The sequence below is a fragment of the Dermacentor silvarum genome, chromosome 2, assembly GCF_013339745.2.
Source record: "Dermacentor silvarum isolate Dsil-2018 chromosome 2, BIME_Dsil_1.4, whole genome shotgun sequence".
Lineage (NCBI taxonomy): Eukaryota > Metazoa > Arthropoda > Arachnida > Ixodida > Ixodidae > Dermacentor > Dermacentor silvarum.
Genome location: NC_051155.1, coordinates 168838538 through 168863902, shown reverse-complemented (window position 1 = coordinate 168863902; position 25365 = coordinate 168838538). Strand labels below are relative to the sequence as shown.

Sequence of the window (25365 nt, the reverse complement as noted above, 5' to 3'; positions counted from 1 at the left end):
TGGTCAGTGAAGTTCGCATCAAAAATTAGATAGATAGATAGATAGATAGATAGATAGATAGATAGATAGATAGATAGATGGATAGATAGATAGATAGATGGATAGATAGATGGATAGATGGATGGATAGATGGATGGATAGATAGATAGATGGATGGATAGATAGATAGATAGATGGATGGATAGATAGATAGATGGATAGATAGATGGATGATGGATAGATAGATAGATAGATAGATAGATAGATAGATAGATAGATAGATAGATAGATAGATAGATAGATAGATAGATAGATAGATAGATAGATAGATAGATAGATAGATAGATAGATAGATAGATAGATATTTACAAGGAAGGCAGAGAGGATGACCTGAGCTGACGCGTCCTGTTAGTTGTACGTGCTGCGTCTGCGCCGTTAAACAATCGCTAATCAATTACCAATGAGCCCACCTTGACCTTATAAATGAATAACTTCAATTATTAAAGTTAGCGACTGCTAAAGTTGCTAAAGTGCCCTTTGTAGTACGCAGAGCAAAGGCAACAAGTACGCTACAAACTTAGGCCTCCGAGCAATCTTTCCTTGTCACTTGGGACGATACTTGGACCATGGCCTGTTAGTGGCCTTGAAAAAACAGGTTCCATTTCAATAAAAGGACTTTCCTATTACTATACGGACATGTGCTTGTGTTCGGCAGACTTGCGTTCTATGCTGATTTGGGTCTTTTTTCTCTTTTTTTTTTCACGTACGTTTGTTAGCGTTTTCTAAAGTGTTTATTTTTATTATTTTTATTGCAATAGCAATTATATGGACACTCCAGGTGAATTTTCACCGTCAGCGTGGGCGTCGGCGTGGGTGTCGGCGTGTATGAATTTTTCGATATGCTAGGTAGTCGCTATAATATTGAAATACCATATTTGCTCGGGCCAAATTTTGTGGTCATGACGAATTTATTCGTGAAAATTTTGGCAATTTCAGAGTGCCAAGAAGAGTAAAAAAAATTTTAATTCGCTGCGAATGACTTTTACTCTAAACATTAAACACTGCAAAATAACATTAGGGCTCAAAATCTGAAAGTTATGCAATTTCACTGGTACCAGCACCAGTGCTTCTTACAAATGCATGTCATATTTCACTGGGCGCTATCTAATGCCGACGGTTTCCCGTCAGTCTCATCTCGGGCAGCGTCGAGGTGCGACGCGTGCAACGCCACTGGTGGCGCTCGTGACGCTAGCGTTCTGAGACGCCTGGTAGCTGCCACGGGGCTGTTCCTTCCGCCAAAAAGGGGTCGTGGTGGAAGCTCGGCCGCCCTGGAGCGCGTATCGCGAGACGCGCCCTCCAGATTGGCCGTAACAGTAGTTACCGTGTGTGCTGTTTCGGGCCATGTCGCACCCGTCTATAGTTACAAGACCGTCCGAGGAGCTCAAGCACTATCGCTGTAAGTGATTGGCCCTTCAGACGGAACTGCTAGTTTTTTTATGTTTAATTTATTAATTTCTTAAAGCAAATTTACATGTTTCATGTAAGTGAATTAGAGTAGCCGGAGGCGTACTGCTTCCAAGCTCTTCAGTTGGACGCCATTTAACCGTCCCCTCATAAAGTTATACAGTCGAACCCGGATATATCGAATCTGAAGGGGATCACAAAAAAGTTCAATATATAGGTGTTTCGATATATAAATAAACTTTCATGCAAACACTTTCAAGGGGATCTTACTGCTGTTCTTTATACACAATAATTCGTTATAGCTGGGTTCGAAATATCGGGGTTCGACTGTAGATGGTTTGCGGCCGCTCGCTTCGTTTATGTCTTATTTATTGCGATTTCACAACGCTTAAACATGCTTCCCGTGCAGGTGCCTGTTTTCCGGAAAATATAGGGCCGCGCAGTCACCTGCCCAGGATTGTTGTGAGCGTGTAGACGGCGACATCGTGCGGGCAGTCTGGCTGCCGTTCTGGACTCCCCCGACGTGGTGGGCTGGGCGGGCGCGCCCGGTGACACCCTCCGACCGGCCGTGGGCTTCTTCAGCCGATGGGCGCGCGTCGACGACGACGGTGGTTCATGCTACGGCGGAGACTGTGGCGACGGCGGCGACACTTCGGGAAGGCGCACGGCGACTCGCTGGCGGGACAGCCGCAGAGCGGGCGGTCGCCGGACGGTCGCCTTTGTCAACGGTGCCGAAGACTCGGCGTCTACCAGCGACCCAGGAAAGCCGCCGTTCAAGGTCAGTCTGAGCTGGACGCGAGTGAAGGTCGAGGACGCTCGCTTTATTTGAATGGTAATATCAGCAAGACAGGCGTACACCGGCGCGCAAAAGGACACTCCTGTCACCAATCTCTCCCTCCCCCCCCCCCTCTTTTTTTTTTTCTGGTTCCGAACTGTGGATGTGCTCCGTCTGAAGTTGCAACAGTCGTTTCTTTTTAAATTTATTTATGCTGTATGCACTTGTTCTTGCCGTTATCCTTGAAAAAAAAAAAAGCAAACATTAAGTCAAACCGCAATTTAACGAAACCCGATTTTGCAATTTTTTTATATTTAACGAACAGTTTGCCATTCCACGACACACATTCCTTAGCGTAACGGGCTCACAACTTCGAAGCAACGAAGTGACCTCCACGGCTCGCCCCCTTTAACGAGGCTTTGGGTCGAATATGGGTAAAATATGTTAGGAAGATATTAAAGTGGCAGCATTCAGTTGATGTGTCGGACACCCATTCAGCTGTTAAGAAGGTTTGTCACGTCCCTGAAGTAACGCAAAACGTGCCAACGCGTACTCACTATCTACAGTATAAGCGCGATCATAAAGTGTGTATGCGGACAATAAATGTGTTTCTTGCTCTTGAATAAATATAGAGTTATTTGCGTGCTCAACAGTGCTCGAAAGGGGATGTCTCGTAAGAGCCAACGTTTCGACACATTGAGCTAAATGTCCCGAGAACCTCCAAGCAACAAAGTGAGTTCAATGACTGACGCCGTTACTCTGACGAAGACCAGTCACTTTGTCTAAACGTTAGCACCGGAAACATCCTTTGTTTGACCCGGGAAAGTTCGTTCCTTCAAGTCTCCTTATTTTTTTGTGTCTCCGTCTTGTTATTCGCGTAAGTATTCGAAGTGTTTTGGATCTAAAGAAGTTCTCGATTTAACGAAACAATCCTCGGGTCCCATTAACTTCGTTTAATCAGGACTTAGGCATACTTAAACTGTGGACGGATAGGCTGTGGGACATATAAGCTGTAGGGCATATAGGCTGAACATCATTGATGATGATGATGACGATAATGACGATGATGATGATGATGATGATGATGATGATGATGATGATGATGATGATGATGATGAAACTGTGGGGCCGAACTACCAGTGCAACAAAGAAATTTCAGAAGAAGCTAAGAACAGCGCAAGTAGTGAAGAAAGGAAAGAAATTTGTAAGCGTCGGACTGACCCAGCCGACGCTAGGTAAGAGTAATTGGAGATCGCTCGGACACTAATTGAATCGCAGTGGACACACATTAGGCTAATAATGATGATAATCGTCTCTCAGCCAAGATTTACAACTTAGGCCCGCCTTCCCCCGTGGGTTGAAGCTAATCAAGTACGCTGGCATCTCAGCGTTGTCTATATCAAGCAATTGAACAAATTAGAACCTCGGTTGTCGCGAACACCATCGCCACCTCACATAGGTCTTCCACCCTTCTGAATTCTGTATAGTGCATAGTGCATATTGTTCTCGCTTTTCTCTGTATACTATATGATTCTGCATACTTCGGACCAGATCGTACCAAATTTACATCTGTTTCAATGCAAACGGACGGAATCGCTCCGGCCCTCTCTTTGTGTTCACTAGCATGCAGTCGTCTAAAGAAGATAACTTATAAAGTCTGTATAATTTTTGTAGACAGCTTTCGCCATTTTGCAGACGTCTTTCTGGCAGCGCTATATATTGCAAGTGTCTCAACAGAACCTGAAGTGCCGCTGTGACCTCCGTCACCGTGATGTTCGTTTTTCGCCCGGCACCTTCGTGTGGCTTTATTCGCCATTCCGCAAAATTGGGTTTTGTGAAAAAAACTATTCTCCCGTTACGCAGGCCCCTACCGCGTGCTCTGCCAAGTGGCCGATGTCACCTATGAGATCATTCTAGCCACGCCCACTACATCTTCCGCTGTGGCAACCAGTGACATTGTCCATGTCGCCAGGCCCAAGCTCTAGTACTATCCGCACGCCTTAGATATATAACACCACCGGGACGGTGCTTTTGCGGCCGGGGTGGTGTCATGATACCATCGACAGATGCTGAATAGACGAGCTGCCGCTAGGAAGACGATGAAGTATCTGGGCTCTTGCCGCGAGCGAGTTTCTATATGGCTCTCTGGCTGCGGTGTAAATACAGTGTAAATGGTCTCTTGTGTATCTGTCTATCCACACGTAACAATATATATTGTCCAAAAGCCGCCAAAAAGTAATTTACTATGGTCTATTGTTATCCGCAGACCTTCAAGTTGGTTGTTTGCAGGAAGCTTATAGATATATTAGTCGACAAAAAGTTTAAGGCCTTAAGTTTATTGACAGACTGTCTGCAGAAAGTATGTGCCACTCGCAGAAAAGCGCCTGTATATGATTTAATATAAACCGCACAAAATAAATTTGTGTGATGCTCAGTACAACTAAGCGCCTGCATAAAGACGCGAATTGTGGTATTCAAGGTCAACACTAGCTCCAGTATTATCATAAAACCCCCAGAAACCCAGCCGACTCACTAAAATCGACCTTCCCCCTTTCCACCTCGCTTCCTTTTTCACTGCGCGCCTTCGTTTCCCTTTTTTTTCCTTTTTTTAAAGGCTACCTGCCAACTTCTAACATGAAATGCGGTTCCCGGAACTCCTGCCGCAACAATCACGTCTAATCGAGTCCACGCAAACACAATAACCCTGCAGGCGTGAATTTAAACGAGCGCCAAGGAGCGCCATCCGGGCGAATGTCATTACGTAGGCGCATAAACAGTTTGACAAATGACTCCGCGCCCCTATCGAGGCCACGAGGCTCCCGCCCTTGGCCGCGTGAGCTTCAATGGCAGTTCCTCTTCCTCGTTTCTCCCCACACGCCTTTTTTATTCCTCTAGATTACATTAATTTTTCCCAGTAATCGTTCTTTTTTTCTTTCGCAGCTGCGTAAAGATGACGAAGAGAGGCGTCGTTGGGAACACTGGGTTTAGACACAACAACGGCTTGTTGCTCCTATTCCTCTTTAACCTGAGACGCTTGAAGAGCAATAACGGTAATGACAACAGCACAACGACAACAACGACAAGCCGCGAGTAGAAATGAGTGCGTCCGACAGAAGGTGCAATTCGGTCTCAGCCGTTGTAGCGTGAATTTGTCACGGCAGCACGTGACATATACCGGTAACGCTTTGCCGGTTTTCTCATTTTAAGCCAACATTATAACCGAGGAGGTAAAAAAAGTCAAACCATCGCTCGCTATAACTGGCAGAAGCGCCCTTGCACTTAACCCGTGAACGTACACACAAAGGACCAATCCGCGAAAGAATCGGTGCGGCCAAACAGAACTAGGGGATGAAACCCGATAGGGGGTTCTCGGAGGTCCAGGTCATTCGGATCACGCGCGTCCACCCGAGCGGTGACATAAAGTGTATGGGAAAGGAACAAATAGGGAAAAAAAAAGAAATTTATGCGCAGGGTTGCATCGAATCCGGAGAGAAAGGGAAGATGGCTCTCCAGCGACGGCAGGCAGGCAGTTTCGGCGAGATAATCCATCGAGGTGAAGAGGCGAGGGCAGTCCGTCCCTGGCACGCCGCCGGCACCGGCCGTTCTCGTATCCCGAATCCCTCGGGGGAAACAGGTCGTTCCCGTCCCACCGACGCCTAATTGTCCCCACACTGTACTCGGGGAAAGCCCGCCACGACACATTCGCCCGGAGCCCGAGAGTCGCGCGCGCACACGTGACACCCATATTCGCGTCCCAGGAGACGTAAAAATGCGGCCGAGCTCAAAAAGCGCAAAACGTGCGCGTTCCATAAATGAAAGCAGGAAGAAAAAAAAATATCCAAAGGAACAAAACTGGGTGTGTATGTGTGTGCGTGCGCGCGTGGAGCTGCAGGTTGGTAGCGAGGGAGTGCCCGGTTAATCGGCCTAATGGGACGACGCTACCGGTCGGTCGCCCTGTGATTGGAGCCGACTTGCCCAATGGCAGAAGCGCGACCTTGCGAAGAACCAGGTGTTGAACCGCGAGCCACAACGTGTGAAGGAAGTTGCCGAGACGGTTGGGTTGGGAGAATCGTTCTGCCAAAGAGAAGAAATTAGCAAGTCTGCGCTTTATGGAATGAGAGGTACATGCCAGTCAAGCCAGCGTGATTAGTTCCCCACATGCCATCACCGATAGCGAAAGGTGAGATATGCTGATCCGACACAGGCAGAATAGCGACTGCCACTTGCCTTGTGAGGTTTTGGCCCGTGAGTGTCACGTGGTGCTTCACTGAATCCACAATTAAATGCTCAAAAAAAAAAAAAATGAAAGTGCTCAGCCATCTTCGTGCCAACAGGCTGGTCTTCTCATCCGCATAAGCGCATGATTTTTTGATGAGCGCTGCTCTTGATTATATCTGTGCTTTAGGTCCTTACAGTTTAGTCACGTTTGCATAACCAGGATGGAGGTGGGCGTTTTGACATGTGCTATTAATATCAAGAGTGGTGCTTGCCACCGTATGCAGGATACACACACTTCCTCTCCTCCCCATCTTTCATTCCCCCCCCCCCCACCCATCCCGCTCCCATGTGTAGGGTAGCAAACCGTTTGTGCTAAACTGGTTAACCTCCCTGCCTTTCCTTCTCCACTCTTTCCTTCCAAGGTGACGTGGATCCATCGACTAAACGCCTGGAAATGTGCCGCACGCGGTTGAAATTTCAAGATTTTCACTATCAATGCATGGTTCGGCAAACCTCTCAGCATGTCAGATACATTTACGGATTAACTATTCAGTTGCGTTTCAGCAGTGAGTTGAAAATAAGTGGGTGGAACAAGCTCCCCGAGTAAGATCTGAGTGCAATGTCGCAGAAATGTTTTTAGCAGTCACAAAAATGTGAGCTCGATGTTATTAATTGTCATTGCTTTGTTGACTGTTACGTCCAACATTCGTATGTCATATATGAAAGAATGGCAAGATTGTCATTTTTGTTGTATTTCTGATTATGCTTACTGCTGGCGCAAAATTCAAACAAGTGCGTTTGCTTAGGATCACATTTTGTGCTTTCTGCTGGCCACTTTCGTTAATGGCCAGGGAGCAGGCGGTCACGACTCACGAGTGACGCCCTTCGATCTAACACTCAATATTCTTTGAAAATGCAATGCTTTTTAAAGGAATTGGTCAGTTTATCATTTTCTTACGCTCAAGGACAGCCGATCCCTAGAGCGAAAAATTTCTTGTGCCAGTGAGTAGGGGCAATTTTTCTAATTTAGCTGTTCATTTCAATGATATAGTTAGACACAGATATAAAGCTCTACTAAACTTTTATTGCACTTTTGTGCATCACCAAATGAATCTAGCTTTTCACAGCAAGAGAGAAACAAAAGAAACCTTGTAATATCTACGCCAACTTTAAAAAAAAACGTAACAACAAGAAGAGCGTCCGCGTAGTAATCGAACATCTATAGATGTTTGCAATAATTTCCAAGCGCAATACAAGTTTTTGTTTAAGGATCTCACTAGTATTTACACTGCGTGCGCTCACGATCTGAAAAGCTTCATTTCTATGCATCTAGTCTACTGCCTGTGAGGATTTATTGTCATCGAGGATATCGAGTACGTTTACGAATGTGAGGTCCGGTGACGCCTAGACCGGCATGCCGCCGAACGTTACATTCACCCGATAGTACTCGCCCGCGCTTCAAAGGCGTCTTGCAAATTAGTTCACGCACTTCAACGAACTCACCAATGTCTACGCAATGTTTAGTTACTCAGATAATGCCTCGTTACTTGGTTTACCAACTCACCACAATACCTGCTCTCGTCTGCCTGCTGCGGTGGTTTTAAAAACTCACCTACGCATACATATATATGCGGCAATGTCTTCAACAGACATTGCTGCATTGTTGAAGACAATGTGCAGCAATGTCTTCAACATACATTGCTGCACCGAGTGGCCGAACCCCTCTGGAGCCCTATACGAGTTAAATTTCCATTATCATACCTACCAACTTCCCCAAACTTTTTGTAAAGTGTACGTATTTGGGCTTATAGTACGATTTTACGAATATTTCTTCAAGTTTTCCGAAAAAAATGAACTCTGTTCACGAAAAAGCTTGAAAAGTGTCAAATAATGGGGCGGCGCATGGTACGTGTGTCGCTCTCATGGCCCCCCGAGATCGGGCTCTTGTGCTTCGAGCAAGTTTTTTTCAGATATGTTCCTGAAGGCGGCAAAATTGGGAACAGACAGATCGCTGAAAAAGCGACGGTTATCTAAATATAATGCCTCGTTTTTCAGCCTCTGCTCTTTCTAGCTTCTCACTAAATAAAGTGCCTATGTATTCCTCAAATAGTGTGTGCTTAGGGTAGACTTCACAGAAATTTCGTGCTACAACCCCCCCGTTCCGTCACGGCCGTGGCATTTTTACGACTGTCAACGTTCACAGGTTGAAGGTAGACATTATATACGGCCTACCCACCCGCCACCGTAGTCGTAAAGCCACTGGTACATCTTATTTAAAGCAGGGATCAGAAACTCATTTCAAGACCATAGAATTAACGAAAAACCCTTTCTTCTTGAAGGCCAGAATTTTGGGAAAGGAAGAGCGGGTGGTTAAAAAATTCAAAGTTTTTGGGATACCTTTGCTCACTCATCGACCAAGTCTCATTCCAACTCTGTTTTTTTTTTTCTGCAAGTGTCCAATTTTCACAGCATCCTTTCGGGACAGTATATCGTTCATGCTACCCCGACACGATGTACAGGGCGATTACTTCAAGGCAGATCAAAAGATGACATGTCAAAATCCGATGCTAGACTTGCAGGCATCATCGAATTCTTAGATACGCCAACCGCTTGGTTGGTATATCTTTACGCTTCGCATGTCTCTGTGAAGCAAAATTAGTGTCACTTTCGAGGTAGTAAATCTGGAGCCATTTAACTCAGAACCTGCGTACTATAAATAATTTCTGAAAGGTCAGTGGACTGCAAAGGCGAATGGTCGGTGTACACTGAACAGCACGTAAATTTTGGTTCTCATGCGGTCGGCCTGATGCATTGAGCCTAAGCCAGGTTAGATAGAAACCAATATGGGCTTCCTTTCTAGCTGCGTGCTACATTCGAGTGGATGACAATTTTTCCCTTTCATGGGTTATATATAGTTGGCTGAAGTAGCGTGGGCGAAGTGAATGAAGGCAACCTTATGTATGACCTTATGTTATCTATGGCTTCGACCATATCGTCATGTGACTTCATACACGTTCGCATGCGGCATTGAGTAACCTCACTCACCTGCGAATTTCGATATAGTGAGATTCAAGCATTTTGCTGTGCTCAGTATTTTTGTGTCCCCGTCATTAATGCTGCGGCCGTCTGCGTCGCTTATAAAACTTGAAGATCAGAATTATTACTCTTCATTTTAAGACTATGATCACATTCATTTGCGATCTCTACACACGAGAAAGATGGATCTATCATGTTTCTTAGGATAATGCTTCGTTGCTAAACACAGTGTTACACAAGCATTTAAAGCGTGATCACTTAACCAAAATGGTAACCGAAGATTGGCGTAACGTGTTTTTCTTTTTCACCATTCACATAGTCTATCATCCTAAACATTTAGCTTGTTCATCGGCATATCTATTGACGCAGAGTGTAATAAAAATTCATGTGCTGATCAACGGTACGGTGATGGTAGTTGAAGTTCTGGCCCATCTAGAATTGTACTTACTGGCGAACACAGTGTCCATTTGATCTGTATCATCCATGAAGCTGTACGACAACATCTGAATTAGATATCAGGTTGTTGTTGGCTGCTGGAGGTTGTAGGAAGGTCATCTAAAGATAGTTGGGCCTCGTACATGTGATGAGATTGTGGTGACAACATGGCAACGCTAATTGTTCAGATAGTGTTTATTCTGCATGTTTATAGGCTTATTTTCGTTTTTGCCGTCACGCGATTTGTACGATGACCAACAACAACACATGCATATCTCCACGACGTTTCCTGTCACATATAGTCTTTCTCATGTCTATTTTTTTTATTCTGTCCTGTGTGATTGTTTTATCAGCCATTGTTCCAATACAGCGGATTTCAATGACCAATTTGCCGCAGCGAACACATTCCATTTGTTTGAATTCAAATTTAGTCATGCAGCGAATTAAAGCAGAACTGGAATAAAACAAGATCTCTCTTTAGAAGGTACTTAAACAAGACATGTAGTATGAGTAATATGCATATCACTCCAATACCTGCCTGTACGGCGCTCACCAAAGCGCATTGTCAGTTTCTAAAGTGACTCATCATATTTAGGACTAATCAAATCAAACGATTTCGCAGCTGTGGCTCTTACATGCCGAGTCTTCCACTGCGAGCAGCTCTAATCAGGACCACTCCTTTTTCGAACCGGCAATGTGCCCTTGCTGTGCGGCCATTGCTGTTACGACACAGTATTAGTCAATACTAACTTGACTTGAAGCGACAAGCAGTCAGCATATTACGTCACGTGGTTCCGTTGCTCCCTATCACACTTTTTTCTATTGATTCGGGAACAAAAGATCAAACCAACCGCAGGGTGCCCGCCGTTCATTAAACTCATTTTGATCGAATTTAAAAGGAAAAAAAGCAGAGGAGTCCCGGATCGCTCGCTCAGCACGTCCGATGACATGCGTGTCATCGCAGCTGGCTGCGGACGCGTCTGTCCCGGTGTTACGGCGCCTCTCACTGAACCTACGCAACATCGCCCCTCCCTGTATACTTGCTTCTCGTAGTTCTGTGCTGTGCAGCGCCGCCTCGCTCTAGAGCATGGAAAACGCTAGCAAACCTGGCGCCTTTTTTTACATGGCGCATTCAAACTGGAGACCGGTCACCACACTGTCTATTCGAGTCCCACGATCACTATTCGTCAACTTAACATTCCATATTTTCGGCGCTGCTTCGTATTCCATCCCGGTACACCTAAACATGTATTCCGTCTCGCTTTCTGCGAATCGTTCGAATAAGAAAGATAATTTCAGCAGCAAAAGCGCGGTCTTTATTTTTTTGATGGGCTGGGATGATGCTACTCGCAATAATGCATTTAGGTGCAGGTGATCGTGTATATAGACATTCTTCTCTATGTGATATTCCATTTCCTTTCATAAAGTCCTCAGCTTCTTTTTAAAGTCCTCAAGGACATTCCCTTACGCAGTCAGTGGTCGCTTGTCAATATGTGCATCAATCTCCTCTGGTGAATGTTCTCAAACATTTCTAGAAAAAACATTAGTAGTGCTGTAAGATTGTGCATCTAGCATCTCTCCAATCTATCCTTATCGTCACTCATCCCCTCTTTTTTCCCGATTTTCACCCTGTGCAAAGTATAGCAGGCTAGAGCGCTAGCTGAGGCAAGCCTCTTCGTGCATGCTTATTTATATAAAAAATATATAGACATATATATCTCTTCCATGCAGCTGTATGTTTTTTTTCTAAATAAATTTGTTGAAATTCGCCTTTTCGGCAATTTATTTGAAGCTCAGAGTTTTAGTGGTGTAATCCTTTAAAAATTTCTTTTGTTGCCTCATTTTAGGCTAACATCCTTTCTCCTTGCCAACAGAGTCAGCCATGATTGTCATCTTGACGATGCACCTCTCATCCCTCCTTATTTAATGGCCAAAACATTTCAACCTTTTCTGCTTTGCTTCAATAACAACTGCTTTGGTCGTTCGTGGGATATAATCGTTATGAACGTTCTTTCCTATAGTGACCATGTATCCATCTCATAAGGGTCGCATTGACTTGGGAGGAACATACGGCAGGCGAAACTGACGACACGTCAACGGATGAACCTGAGGACGAAGTGTGCAGAGGAGCTCAGAAAATGAGAAGTGCAGTGAGATATTACAGCATTCTTTCTACAGCATGGAAGAGGCCGAGGTTGAAGAGGTGTGGTTAAACGGAGCTACATGACAAACTATGCCGCATATACGCAGTAATTTTTATCGCATACGCAAGTCTGCAGCTGCATAGCATTGGAAGTTTCATTTCGACGTGCATGACTTGTTATGCTGTAGGATGTGCATTTTTATTTTTTCGAAAGGTTGGGGGCGGGGGAGGGTCTGCCCGCGTTTCTGGAGAATTTGACTCGTCGCGGCGGAGGAACATGACAGCGAACACTTCAGCGGTCATAGTTTTTCCCCGAAAGTCGTGAACTGCTAGACACAAAGTGACGCGTCTGTTTCGTATGTTCTAGGAAGCTACTGGTGTACTCGGTCTCTCGTGAAGCACTTAGAACCGCTTGCAAAAAAGAGCGGTTGCTAAAACAGCTCTGAAAGGCGTAAGAATGCTGCAAATATTAGCATCGAGAGTTCATAGGAGAGCTAGGAAGAGCGGGTCGCAATGACGCGGATGCCCATGAGCCTGCTCTTGCTAGTCTACACGAGATAAATACTAACACAACCTTACTCCAGGGTCCACCTAGAAACTAGAAATGTTGCAAAAAAAAAAAAGGAAATTAAACGCCAGGAGATACTATGTAGGACAGTCCCGAGAAATGTCACAATGTTGCAGAGTGGTGCCGCAAGTCGATTCGTCATGTTCTCGCTCCTTTCACTGCACTGCAGAGAACTATTGAAACATGAAACACGCGCGAGCAAAAGAGGACATAGCGACCAAAACCGAGAGGTCTGCGGAACGTCACAAAGCGGTGACCGGCGAGCAAGTGAAGTCAATGTTCGTGCTGGGTGGAGTCTCCACACCGAAGGGGGTCAGGCGTTCTGGACGTGTCGTCCTCCCTGCTATATATTTTTTGCTCTTGTTGCTACATGGCACGTCCAGTGCGTGGTCTCTCGAGAATCCAACGCACCGAGCGTCAACGCGGTTACGTGCATGGCCCCGTTGTAGCCGTTTTCGAAAGGCTGCAGTTCTAACGACCTCTTTTATCGGTTTCAGCAAGAGAGAGAGAGATGCAGAGACGGAGATGAAACGCCCGCAGATTACACGTGCGGCGCGACAAACTTGCGAAATCTTCTGCACGTCGGCTAATCTCGACGTTACCAGGGCGTCGTACACAGATACAGCTGGTCACTCGGCAATTTACGGCGAGTGGGCGTTTACGCTGTTCTATATAATCGCTCCGCCGGTTCAGCTTGGTCATCACCAGGCATCGTGAAATGAAGTTAATTTTGGCTCACGAGGCATCATGCGGACGCTTTGTCTTTAGATGTGGAGACATGTCCACAACTTCAAAAAAAAAAAAAATTAAGCTCCAGTAACGACGTTGTTATGTTCTGTTGTGATGGTGTTCCAGTGCATGCGTTTCCTACATTGAGAGTTCTCGTGAAATTCTTCACTGACGTTGTCCGTTGGGGCGTCGGAAAAGATGCTGCGAGACTTATTAGAATACAACAAACAACGTCATCATTGTAACTATCATAAACGCAGTGTGTTCTGTTACGGGAATTGAGAACTCGTACGCAGCTCTTGTGGAGACAGCGTGGCATTAAAGCATTACAGCCTGTTTGGAACGTGCAGCTAGCGATACAGTTGTCGCTTTATTGTCGAGAACCACAGGATGAGTACCTCATGAGAATTTTTTATGGCAACCTGGGACCTTACTTTTGACAGATATGGTAAGGACGAACGTGCTCCGCCCCATGCACGTTACAGTAAAATGTTTTCCCTCACTTTCATGAAAGCTGGAAGTTATTGCAGTGCATACGATATAACTACTATTCGCATATTCGTACAGTTCGCAGTGTCGATGTGTGAGGTGCCATATAGCACTGGGATCCTGATCCACTTCGACGACACCAAATTTTGAGCACTCGGTTGTTGATGTGTTTTGCTTCCCATCGGAGCATGGTCACCGCAGTCGGGTGTATTTTTGTTGCCATCAACCGAACCGCAAGCTAGACGTTCCCGCTGGTTATCTACCGCATCTGGTAACGCGAAGTGTCTGATAAGTACATAAAACTGCGTGCTAAATTACCATGCAAATAATAAACCACTGCGAGACACATTTCAAGGCAGGGTGCTTGTGTATTTTAAAAACAAATCGCTTAATTTGGCCTTCGTTGATACAAGGAAAAAATAGAAACGAATGCTGGAACGAGAACTGAAAGCTGCTACGACCTTAATCCACTTTAAGATACTTTTATTTGCGTTTTTTTTTTTTCAAAAGGCCATTCGTTTCTAATTGTAATGGCGGACAGTGCAAATCGTAACACAAATATGACACAGAAGAAACTTTAAAACCCCTGTTGTGGGACTGCTCATAATGCGAAGATCAGAAGCATGCCTTTCGGACCACTCCAGGGAAAGTAGGCGACAAGGCTTTTAGAGAAGAGAAGATTCTGAGGCCACGGACTCGCGTGCCTGCGATGTACGTACAAAGCCACGAAAGCGCTGCTGCGTTTACTGAGATGCGCCAGTCTGTGCCATATGACCGCCTGTGACTGACTGAACAATGAACGCTTCAGCATGTGTGTGCGTGCGTGCTGGGAGCATTTTTTTCTCTCTTTCTTATGTTTCAGTCCCCTTGCCCTCTTTCGCAGCACAGGGTAGCCAATCGGGGTCAGCCTGGTTAATATACTGCCTTTATTCCCATTATTCCTCTCTCTTTATTTCAAAAAGCAACGATGTGCATAGGCGTTTCCTCCACACATAATTATTTGGATCCATAGTTACAATCTTTCGCATGCAGAAATTTAATATGTGTGAATTACGTGATTAATGAATGTGAGTACATGGTTCATGCGAAAATTTGACCATTAAACCTCTCGCGGAATCTCTGTGCTTGCAATTCTTGATGCCCTTGTTACGCACTGCCCATTCTACATCTGTGAATCACTTGTAACGCGGTTACTGATGAAATGTTATTACCCGTTTACTGCGCACTATACAACATGTATGCGACATGGAGCAGTCGGTGCAAACACGGTCTCCAAATTGACAAAAAAATTATCTTGTTTTTTTTTTTCGGTTGTTTTCCGCAGGACGCCACAACCAACTTCAGGAACATCTACCATGCTGTAAGCAAAAGTATTGTTTTTTTTTATTTATTTTTTTTTTTCTTGCACGTGCCGGTATTGTACTCGACTGCGACAAATTACACCCGGCCAGCGTATGTCTTGTCCCAATGGCCGAGCTGAACCAGTTGGCGTCGCAGGGAGAATAATGTTTTGCGGAACTATGAAAAACACACACACACACATTTAGTATCACTTTCTGTGTCCAATCGAAGCATACATTTGTCTCTCTGTTCCAGGGTCAGAAGAGTGAAGCAAAGAAGAGGCATAAGGTGAGCTATATTTTTTTAACTAGAATATTTTTGATAAGCCCGAAATGGTTTCCTTTATTCCGATACAGTAATGTGAATGACACCTCCCACCAAGGTAAGTTGTAAAGCTTCGTTGCTTGAGGAAGACTCTGCTAGCACAAAAGAAAAAAACACACACACAACTAGAAGTTGGCTAATTTAAAAAAATGACTTATTTATTTCCTACTTTCGGCTGCACGGCACACGTTGCAATGGCGTTATTCAAGCTTCGGTTACTCAGGTGGCCACTTAATAAAAATAAGGTGATTACATTAGGTACCGGTGTCGATACTAGGTCATCACCAAAATGCGCCTCTTAATACACGGACACTCTATCATGTCCTACAGCAAGGTATTTTTTCTTGTGTATATATATATATATATATATATATATATATATTGTAAGCATTATTCATACGCTTCATATTCTGATCTGTACATTCTCATCATCATCGTTTTGGGGCCTGGTGGTGGGCCTCTCGCTTGAGAGAATAAATGAGAATCTGACTGCCTAAACCTTGTCTCAGAAGTGGTGGAGGTGCGTGTCTCACCATATATATATATATATACCACGTGACCGACTTCCAACATCTCACACAAATACACCTTTTTCCACATTGACTCTCCTAAGGCTGACGCATTAAAATTTTGGTGGGAAAGAGCAACGAGCGCCCCGCTCGCGCGACATAAATAAGGTATGTGCGCCACAATTAGCTATTGTCCTAGATGCGCTTGTTCTCGCTTACAAAGTAAGGTGATCAATAAACAAAAATTCATCCGCAATGGTTCGCCTTGTTGACAGCACTTCGAACACGTAGTATAGCCTGAGCCAGCAGTTAGCGTGTAGTCCACCTACGGCATGCTGACTATGAAGCCGCCTTTTTATTGCGATAGCAATTATATTGACACTTCAAGCGGATTTCTGCCGTCACCGTCGTCATCGTCGCCGCGCGCCGTATGTGCGCGTGAAAGCGCGCGGAAAGTGGGAACGCACGGCGGAGAGCAAATGCGACTTCCTCCGTCGCCGAAAGGCCGTGGGGGTATGGGAGGGAGGGAGGGAAGGGGGGTGACGCTGTGCTACGGCACCAAATGCGTATCTTGCAACCAGGCGCAAGGGGAACTGGCGACGCAATCTTCCACGCGAAAGGAGGAAAGCCGGAAGGCAGCGCGGGAGGGAGGGTGAGGCGACTTCTACTCTTCTAACAACTGCGTACTTCGCGCCGGTGCGAGCTGTCGCGCGCACCGTATTTCGAAAGCGATCTCCAGACGGCTCTGACTTTTGTATGCGCTGTGCTTTCGACGCTCAGTTTGCGTTGAAGCGATAGACCGCACGAACCTTCGCTCGCTGTGGCGGCGGTGCTTCTTTACGCCAGCGTTTTGACAGTGGTTGTCTGGGGTCATCGAGTGTGATCTATTCATGTTTGCTTGTGCGCGCTGACATCACGCTTGTTAATTTACTTAGTAAGCGAATCTGTCCAAGTTTATGCAGCCGATAAAACTATTATTCCTACTCCGTATAGCTCTCTACTAATTTGCTATCGCAATTGATGCTTCGCCTTTCGGACGAAACTGCGACATTTTTGTTTTTCATCACCATGCATTTCTGCGATATAACGCAAGTGTTTGGCACAAGGACAGTGACTATACGTCGGGTGCACGTAGAAGGCCATGTTGTCGCACGGCAATGGGGTGCAATATGGCACTTTCCGAAACAAAATAATTCCTCAGGTATATAGCAACCGTATGTACACTATCATCAGTTAATGTGGAGTCTCAGCGTCCCGACGTGCTGCTTGCTGTTCCATGCATCTCACAGCAGCCGCTGCACGTTTCCTCTATTTCTGGACCGGTCAGCACTGTGATTCCGCGTCGTTTTCACTTTGCCTGCACAAGTTCTGCTATGTACGATTCGCTCAGCACCCGTGCCCTTTAAGTTGCAACCTTTTATGCAGGACGCTCCTCCACAATAAAATGTTTCTTTGCCGGTGACACCATGGAAATGAGCATAGTTGTTTTATGAAAAGATGCTTACATCACAACTGGCTCCAGCAACATGCGAGTGAAGAGACCTGCGACTCCATCCTCACAACGGCTCGTCTACCATAGCCACCTTGAGCTCTATCCATCTGCTTTTCTTACAGCAGCACACAAGGGACCGGTGCGATAGAGCTCGGAGCTTCCTCATAAAGCTTCACTGTAACACAGATGGAGCAAGAGTAATCGGCTCTAGTTAAGCATGGTAGCTGCGTGTGCCTGTCAGCAAAAAAAAAAAAAAAGAATTATCTCAAGGCACTGAGTTTGCTGCTTAAACGACAATGGCCTCAGAGGAACCCATGCGCTACGAACCGACCTTCGAGGACGTATACCAAAGACGACATAGGCTTGCAGGCCCACCAACATTGCTCATACTTGGCATTGACTTCGTCCTGTTCACTTGTTCAGAATGCTGTAGTGGCTTCAAGAGCAACAGAACGCAAAAAACTGAAGTGAGTTGGTTTGCGAGACAATGTAGCGTGCTATTTGAGAATAAAACACCACTGCACTTTGCCGGCACTGAGGGAAACACACCATCGACCCGTGCCGTTGTCCTCACCGCATCTTTCAATGACTCGGCCTTGAGCAGCGCTAACCATATTGCACAATACATATTGGTAAGTGCGGTTTCAGAAACACGTACCGGCTATTTAGCCCCCTACTTCAACAACGCAGTAAGCCACAAGACCACTGCCACGGCACTCGAAGCCAGCGCACCTGAAAGGCCACTTTTCCAAGAATCGCCTTGTCTCTCCTTATATGTGCAGAAGCCATCAATTGAAATCAAATCTGCCTAAATCATTCTGTACTTTCTCTTTCCGGGTGAACTGCAGCAATTACTCATTTGCCATACAGCTTGTATTTTTTTTTTGCGTGTTTGTGTGCCTTCACTTCGAACAATTTTTGGTGTATACTTGTCCACTGGCGATAAGATGGTCAGTCGATCGTTTTCCAGAATTGGCGTTGTTTCGGACACTGCCCCTTTCCTTCGTCTGGCTCGTCGTTCCATCGTATGTCAGAATACATTCGTAACCGCTCCTGTGACATGCAGTTATCACACAATTAAGATACTAAAATCCAGACTTAAGTCCTCAGGGCCCACAGAATGAGCTATATACTATCGACCAAAAATGTTTACGGACCACGGTATCTCACAAAACGCTAAATGTCCGAGTAGCCTTTAAAAGTAGCCAGTAAAACCGTACATTACAATGTTGTTCGCATATACCAGTATAGGCTGGAAATGGAAATGCCAGGCTGCGTTTTGAGGCTGCGGAGATATTCAGCTTTTTGTCAGATCCCTTGGTCCGTAAACTTTTCTTGTCGATAGTACATTAAGTTCTTCTCTGTCAATGATAATGTTTTGTATATCCACATGGTCTTTCTGTCAGTTCAATACATTTGCACTCAACAGTCTTGTGGCATTCTTGAACTGTAGCTTTTATCGCCCACTCATAGCACAATACATAAGACTTGACAGGTTATTTCTCAAGCGCTAACGTGTGTTCTATCGCGCAGCACATGTTCCTGCCGCTGCTGTTGGAGGTTCATTCCACGCAAGAGTCGATCCGTCATCAGGGCACGAGTCAAGTTTCTTCGAAGCTGAAATTCAAGTGCGTTCAATTTCAACACTCTTCCACTTGTCATTAGCGAATGTCTGGTGCGTTCAATGACTTTACTTTGTTAGGTTGAAGAGGTGCTTTGCATTCCTGGTAATTTTGGGGTGGCGGTGTGGAAAGTAACTCGATCGCCAGACGCTTCTCTCTTTCTCTTCATGCCTGCATGGTTTTGAAGTTCTGTAGTAAACCGACGACCTCATGAGGCCTTGTTGGAACACGCAGTTCCCGTGGCCGTCATGAAGCACGACTCGTGGACTCTGTCCAAATTCCGATGGAGGAAGGAGAAGAAATCGCCGGTCCCACCGCGAGCGGACAGCAAAGCACCGGAAAAAACGCCTCAACCCACGCTCGTGTCGCAGATGGACCCCGGTGTCGACACCACCGTAGTCGCAAGATACAAACGCAATCGGTACATGGATCGCAAGGTGCGCTGTGCGGACGTTTTGTTGTTCTCGATGCCTTTGATAATGTGGAGACAGGCCCTTTCATTCGCAACTACACCAGAAATATTGCTAACATGGATATCCGCTACCTTGGTGTGCTGGTCTTGCTGAATTGATTGGACAGTGACACGGCTAAATTGGATCAATCATTGAGCGATGAAGCGGCTGAAGTTGCACACATCATGAAAAAAAAAAAAAAACCTCGATCGCTCACCGGTACCAAAGAGGTCCGCACATCTGTCCGCGCTAAGAAAATCGCGTAAGTTTAATAAGAGGACAATATTTATACCAATCACATCGTGACGAGTAAAATGTAGAGAGTACAGAGCACGCTATCGAACAGATCGAACCGTTTTGTGAACCGTTTCGAGTATACGTTTTGTGAAAATTTGGCATGAATATGAAGATTACCTTGTTTACATTGGTGTGTTTGTGCTATGAACTTCTCAAGAGCAAGCAATGCCATTGAGTACGCGGAAAAGTCTGTTTTCAAAAGCTGCTATAGAAAATGGCAGTGCCCTTGCTGTTGCGGTTTGCTGTTACATAGGCGACAACATTCACGCAATGCGATCGTTCATGCAATGCGTTCAGTGTGAATGAAGAAATGTAAAGCAGCAGCGACGAGTACACTGCAGATATCGTTTCGACTGCAGTGTATTACTATTCAGTGCGCTGCAATTCGAGGCATTTGAATGTGCCTGACTATGAAATTTTGCCGTACGCGTTTATTTTACTGCTTGGTTATGTTCAGTGCAACTACGAAATTTGATCAACGTTTTTTCTGAAGTGCTCAAGTGAGTTTCCTATTCCAATTGGTATTGCACGCGACGCCGCGAGTAACGGAGATTTAGAGGGATAGACCTGTCCACTATTTTTTTAAATGCCAATACATTTCACAATACCTTTCTTGTCCCAATGCAGCTACTGTAAAATTTCATTACCTAAGCTTACCGGTGATTAGAATCACCTTAATAGTATATATTTACCTTAAGTGATGAGAGGTGTCAACACACACACACGTTCCTCTCCCAAACAACCACACACATGAATGCACATGCACACACTCACGCACTAGTCTTTTTGCATACGATAGTAGGCACGAACCACGAAGCGTTTTTAACCAAGACAGGCAGGTAATCTTTGGAGGAAGCACTGACGAACTTTGTGCAAGGATAAGCAATATGAGAAAACAGGGGTCCGTAAAGATAAGAGTACATAAAGCTAAGCAAGCTGCTACATTAATCTAATCGAAGTTAACGATTCGCGTATACCATGTTCAAAATTAAGTCTTAGCACATTTCTTCACGTCATCTGTGACTCGCTCTGTCGTGAAAAATTCAATGTATGATAACAGACATTGGCCAGTTTACTGCTTTGTGCCGTTGCCGTAGAGCTTGCAATTTTTTTTTCCACGCAGTTTCTACAGAAGCCAAAAATTGCCCAGGATGTTGCACCGGATGATTTCGGCTCGGCTCTGTTTGGATCTAGGGTAAGCTCTGTTTACTTTTACCCAGAACTCCCGATCCCGTGCCTACGCTAACACGCCGTACATACATGCACGTCCCATGCACGCACCCGCGTAACTCAAGTCAAGCTTTTTAAAGCAAATCTCTCTCTGGCTCTTCCGCCCACTGTCTGGCCGAGCAAACTGGGCCGGTATAGGAGAAAGTGTAATGAAAGCTGGGGCAATCCTGGAGGCAATGAAATGCCACGCATATACACTTAGTGAACAAAAAAGGTGTGATATTTTGCATCTTTCTATGCAAGTGGGTATGTTATATATATATATATATATATATATATATAATATATATTGTCACGTAGTAGTGACGGTAAAGAAAACAGTCATAAAACTGTGTATGACAAAACTGGTTGTTTATTGGGCGAACCTGTGCCCACAGAAGCAAGCTACACTCAAAGCACAACGATAGCGGCGAACACAGTCGGCGATCGTCGAAAATCTGATCAGCGGCGAAACGCGTCGGCTTTTATACCTGAGTCATCGAAGGTTCTAGATTAATCCCTGATGCCCGCGTGTCTTCCAGAAAGTTCTAGACAATTCGCGTTGGTCATACAATCAGATAACATAAGCGTCAGTGAAAACAGGCAACGGAAAGAAGCATCGATAACGTTCTAGAAACTTCCGATACAGGCGCGTCCTGCGCCGAGCGATAACGTTTAACATCTGTTAGCCGGTGGAAAGCGGCCACCGGTGAAAGATAAACATGTATACGTGTTAATACCCTCCCCTTAAAAAGCATCGTCCCGATGGTACAAACAAATGTGAAAGCGAAAACAAAAGCACGCGTAATAAAGAAAAAAAAAAATAAAGCAACAAAGTACCTAAGTTCGTCAGCGGGCGTAGAAAGGCTTAAGAAGCACCACGTGGATGACTTCGTGTCGCGCGCGGCGCCGCTACATGTGATTGCGAAATGCCGTCTGGCATGACCTCATAGTACAGTGCGCCAATGCGTCGGATAATCTTGTAGGGCCTGAAATAGCGTCGTAGCAGTTTCTCGCTAAGTCCTCGCCTGCGTATCGGAGTCCAGACCCAAACAAGGTCGCCGGGCTGGTACTCGACGTAGCGTTGTCGAAGATTGTAGTGTCGGCTGTCGCTCCTCTACTGGTTCTTGATGCGCCGGCGGGCGAGCTGTCGACCTTCTTCGGCACGCTGTAAATAGGTGGCAATGTCGAGAATTTCTTCGTCGGTGACATCCGGTAGCATGGCGTCAAGCGTCGTTGCCGGGTTCCTTCCGTAGACCAGGTTGAACGGCGCCATGTGCGTCGTTTCTTGCATGGCCGTGTTGTATGCGAAGGTCACGTACGGAAGGATGGCATCCCACGTCTTGTGTTCGACGTCGACGTACATTGCCAGCATGTCGGCGATGGTCTTATTTAGGCTCTGGGTGAGGCCATTCGTCTACGGGTGGTAGGCGGTGATCCGGCGATGGCTTGTCTGGCTGTAGCACAGGATGGCTTGAGTTAGTTCAGCCGTGAAGGCCGTACCTATGTCGGTGATGAGGATTTATGGGGCACCGTGACGCAGGAGGATGTTCTCAACGAAGAATCGGGCTACCTCGGCAGCACTGCCTTTGGGCAAGGCTTTTGTTTCGGCGTAGCGGGTGAGGTAGTCCGTAGCTACGACGATCCATTTATTCCCGGATGTCGACGTCGGAAAAGGCCCTAGTAAGTCCATCCCGATCTGCTGGAACGGTCGGCGAGGTGGCTCGATTGGCTGTAGAAGTCCGGCTGGCCTTGTCGGCGGTGTTGTACGTCGCTGACAGTCTCGGCATGTCCTTACGTAATGGGCGACGTCGGCATAGAGGCGAGGCCAGTAGTATTTTTCTTGTATCCTCGCGAGCGTGCGGGAAAAACCGAGGTGTCCAGCCGTTGGGTCGTCATGGAGAGCTTGCAGAACCTCTGGACGCAATGCTGAGGGTACCACGAGGAGGTAGTTGGCTCGGAGAGGCGAGAAGTTCTTCTTTAGAAGAATGTCGTTTTGCAAGAAAAACGACGCCAATCCTCGCCTGAACACCTCGGCACAATGACGGTCTTGCCTTCCAGGTAGTCTACAAGGCTCCTTAGTTCCGGGTCGGCTCGCTGTTGTTCGGCGAATTCGTCGGCACTGATGGGTCCCAAGAAAGTGTCGTCATCCTGGTCGTCCTGTGGTGGCGGTTCGACGGGGGCGCGAGACAAGCAGTCGGCGTCAGAGTGCTTTCGCCCGGACTTGTAAACGACGGTGATGTGGAATTATGCTTGAAGTCTCAGACTCCATCGTGCGAGGCGACTTGTAGGATCCTTCAAGTTAGCTAGCCAACACAAGGCGTGGTGGTCGCTCACAACTTTAGAGGGCCTGCCATAGAGGTAGGGGCGATACTTTGATGTAGCCCAGATGATGGCGAGGCACTCCTTTTCTGTTGTGGAATAATTTGCTTCCGCCTTCGATAGCGACCGGCTAGCGTAACTTACAACCCTTTCTAGTCCGTCAGTCCTCTGCACAAGAACGGCGCCGAGTCCTACGCTGCTTGCGTCGATGTGGACTTCGGTATCGGCGTTTTCGTCGAAATGCGCAAGTATTGGCAGCGATTGCGGGCGTCGCTTCAGTTCTTCAAATGCTTCGACATGTGGCGTCTCCCACTTGAACTCGACGTCGGCCTTCGTGAGATACGTCAGTGGTTCAGCGATCCGTGAAAAATTCTTGACGAAGCGCCTGTAATAGGCGCATAGTCCAAGAAATGTACGCACTGCCTTCTTGTCAGCGGGCGGAGGAAAGTTGGAAATGGCCGCCGTTTTCTGAGGGTCGGGGCGCACTCCAGACTTGTTGATGACGTGGCCCAAAAACAAGAGCTCCTCATATGCGAAGCGGCACTTTTCTGGCTTTAACGTGAGGCCGGAGGTTTTGATTGCTTGAAGAACTGTTTCAAGGCGCCGCAGGTGTTCTTCGAAGCTTGAGGCAAACACAACGACCTCGTGAGGCAAGTCTGCCACTTCAAGCCTGCCAGTACTGTATCCATGACGCGTTGGAAAGTCGCAGGTGCCGAGCAAAGACCAAACGGCATGACCTTGAACTCGAACAGTCCGTCTGGTGTTATAAAGGCAGTCTTCTCCCGGTCCCTCTCGTCGACTTCGATTTGCCAGTAGCCGGTTTTGAGGTCCATCGACGAAAAATACTTTGCGTTGTAGAGTCGATCCAAGGCGTAGTCAATCCGTGGGAGGGGGTATACGTCCTTTTTCGTGATCTTGTTGAGGCGACGATAATCGACGCAGAAACGTAGGGTTCCATCCTTCTTCTTCACTAACACCACGGGGGACGCCCACGGACTCTTGGACGGCTGGATGATGTCGTCGCGTAGCATTTCGTCGACTTGTTGCCTTATGGCCTCGCGTTCGCGCGCCGAAACTCGGTACGGGCTCTGACGGAGTGGGCGGACATTTTCGTCGGTTATGATGCGGTACTTGGCGACAGGGGTTTGTCGAAGTTTTGACGACGACGAGAAGCAGTCCTTGTATTGCAGGAGCAGAGCCTTTAGTTGTTCGTTCTTATGCCTGGGAAGGTTCTGATTGACGTCGAAAGTTGGTTCAGGTATTATAGTCGTCGTTGCAGGTGCACTGAAATCCGTGAAGGCGAAAGCACTGCTGGCTTGTACTATTTCGTCGATGTAGGCGACCGTGGTGCCTTTGTTAATGTGCTTGTATTCGGGACTGAAGTTCGTGAGCATCACCTTTGCTTTTCCTGCACGTAGCTCAGCTATGCCTCTAGCGACGCAAATTTCACGGTCGAGCAGTAAGTGATGATCGCCCTCGATGACGCCCTCCATGTCTGCAGGCACTTCGGTACCGACGGAAATCATTACGCTGGAGCGAGGCGGAAGGGTGACTTGTTCTTCAAGCACATTCAAGGCATAGTAACTTATGCTTGTAGCCGGTGGTATGGCGTTGTGCGTTGAAAGCGTTATCGACTTGGACCTTAAGTCGATGACTGCACCGTGTTGATTTAGAAAGTCCATGCCTAGGATGACATCCCTGGAGCAGTGCTGCAGGATTACGAAGCTCGCCGGGTAAGTGCGGTTGTTTACCGTGACTCGCGCTGTGCAGATTCCAGCCGGCGATATTATGTGGCCTCCCGCTGTCCGGATATCGGGTCCTTGCCAGGCCGTTTTCACCTTCTTCAACTTGGCGGCGAACGGGCCACTGAAAACGGAATAGTCGGCTCCAGTGTCGACGAGAGCGGTGACGCTATGACCATCCATTAGCACGTCTAAGGCGGTAGAACGACGTCTAGCGTT

The 25365-nt window shown here is 46.5% G+C and overlaps 1 protein-coding gene across 1 annotated transcript in view; it reads left to right on the top strand.

Annotated features, from left to right (window-relative positions):
* The first annotated feature begins 1380 nt into the window (after nt 1-1380).
* The window catches only part of LOC119440546 (uncharacterized), a 38739-nt gene continuing 14754 nt past the window's right edge, over nt 1381-25365 (top strand). The window contains exons 1-4 of the mRNA XM_049662964.1: nt 1381-1439; nt 1939-2221; nt 15433-15465; nt 20997-21068. Coding sequence (XP_049518921.1) covers nt 1381-1439; nt 1939-2221; nt 15433-15465; nt 20997-21068 — 447 coding nt within the window. The remainder of the gene's footprint in view (nt 1440-1938; nt 2222-15432; nt 15466-20996; nt 21069-25365) is intronic.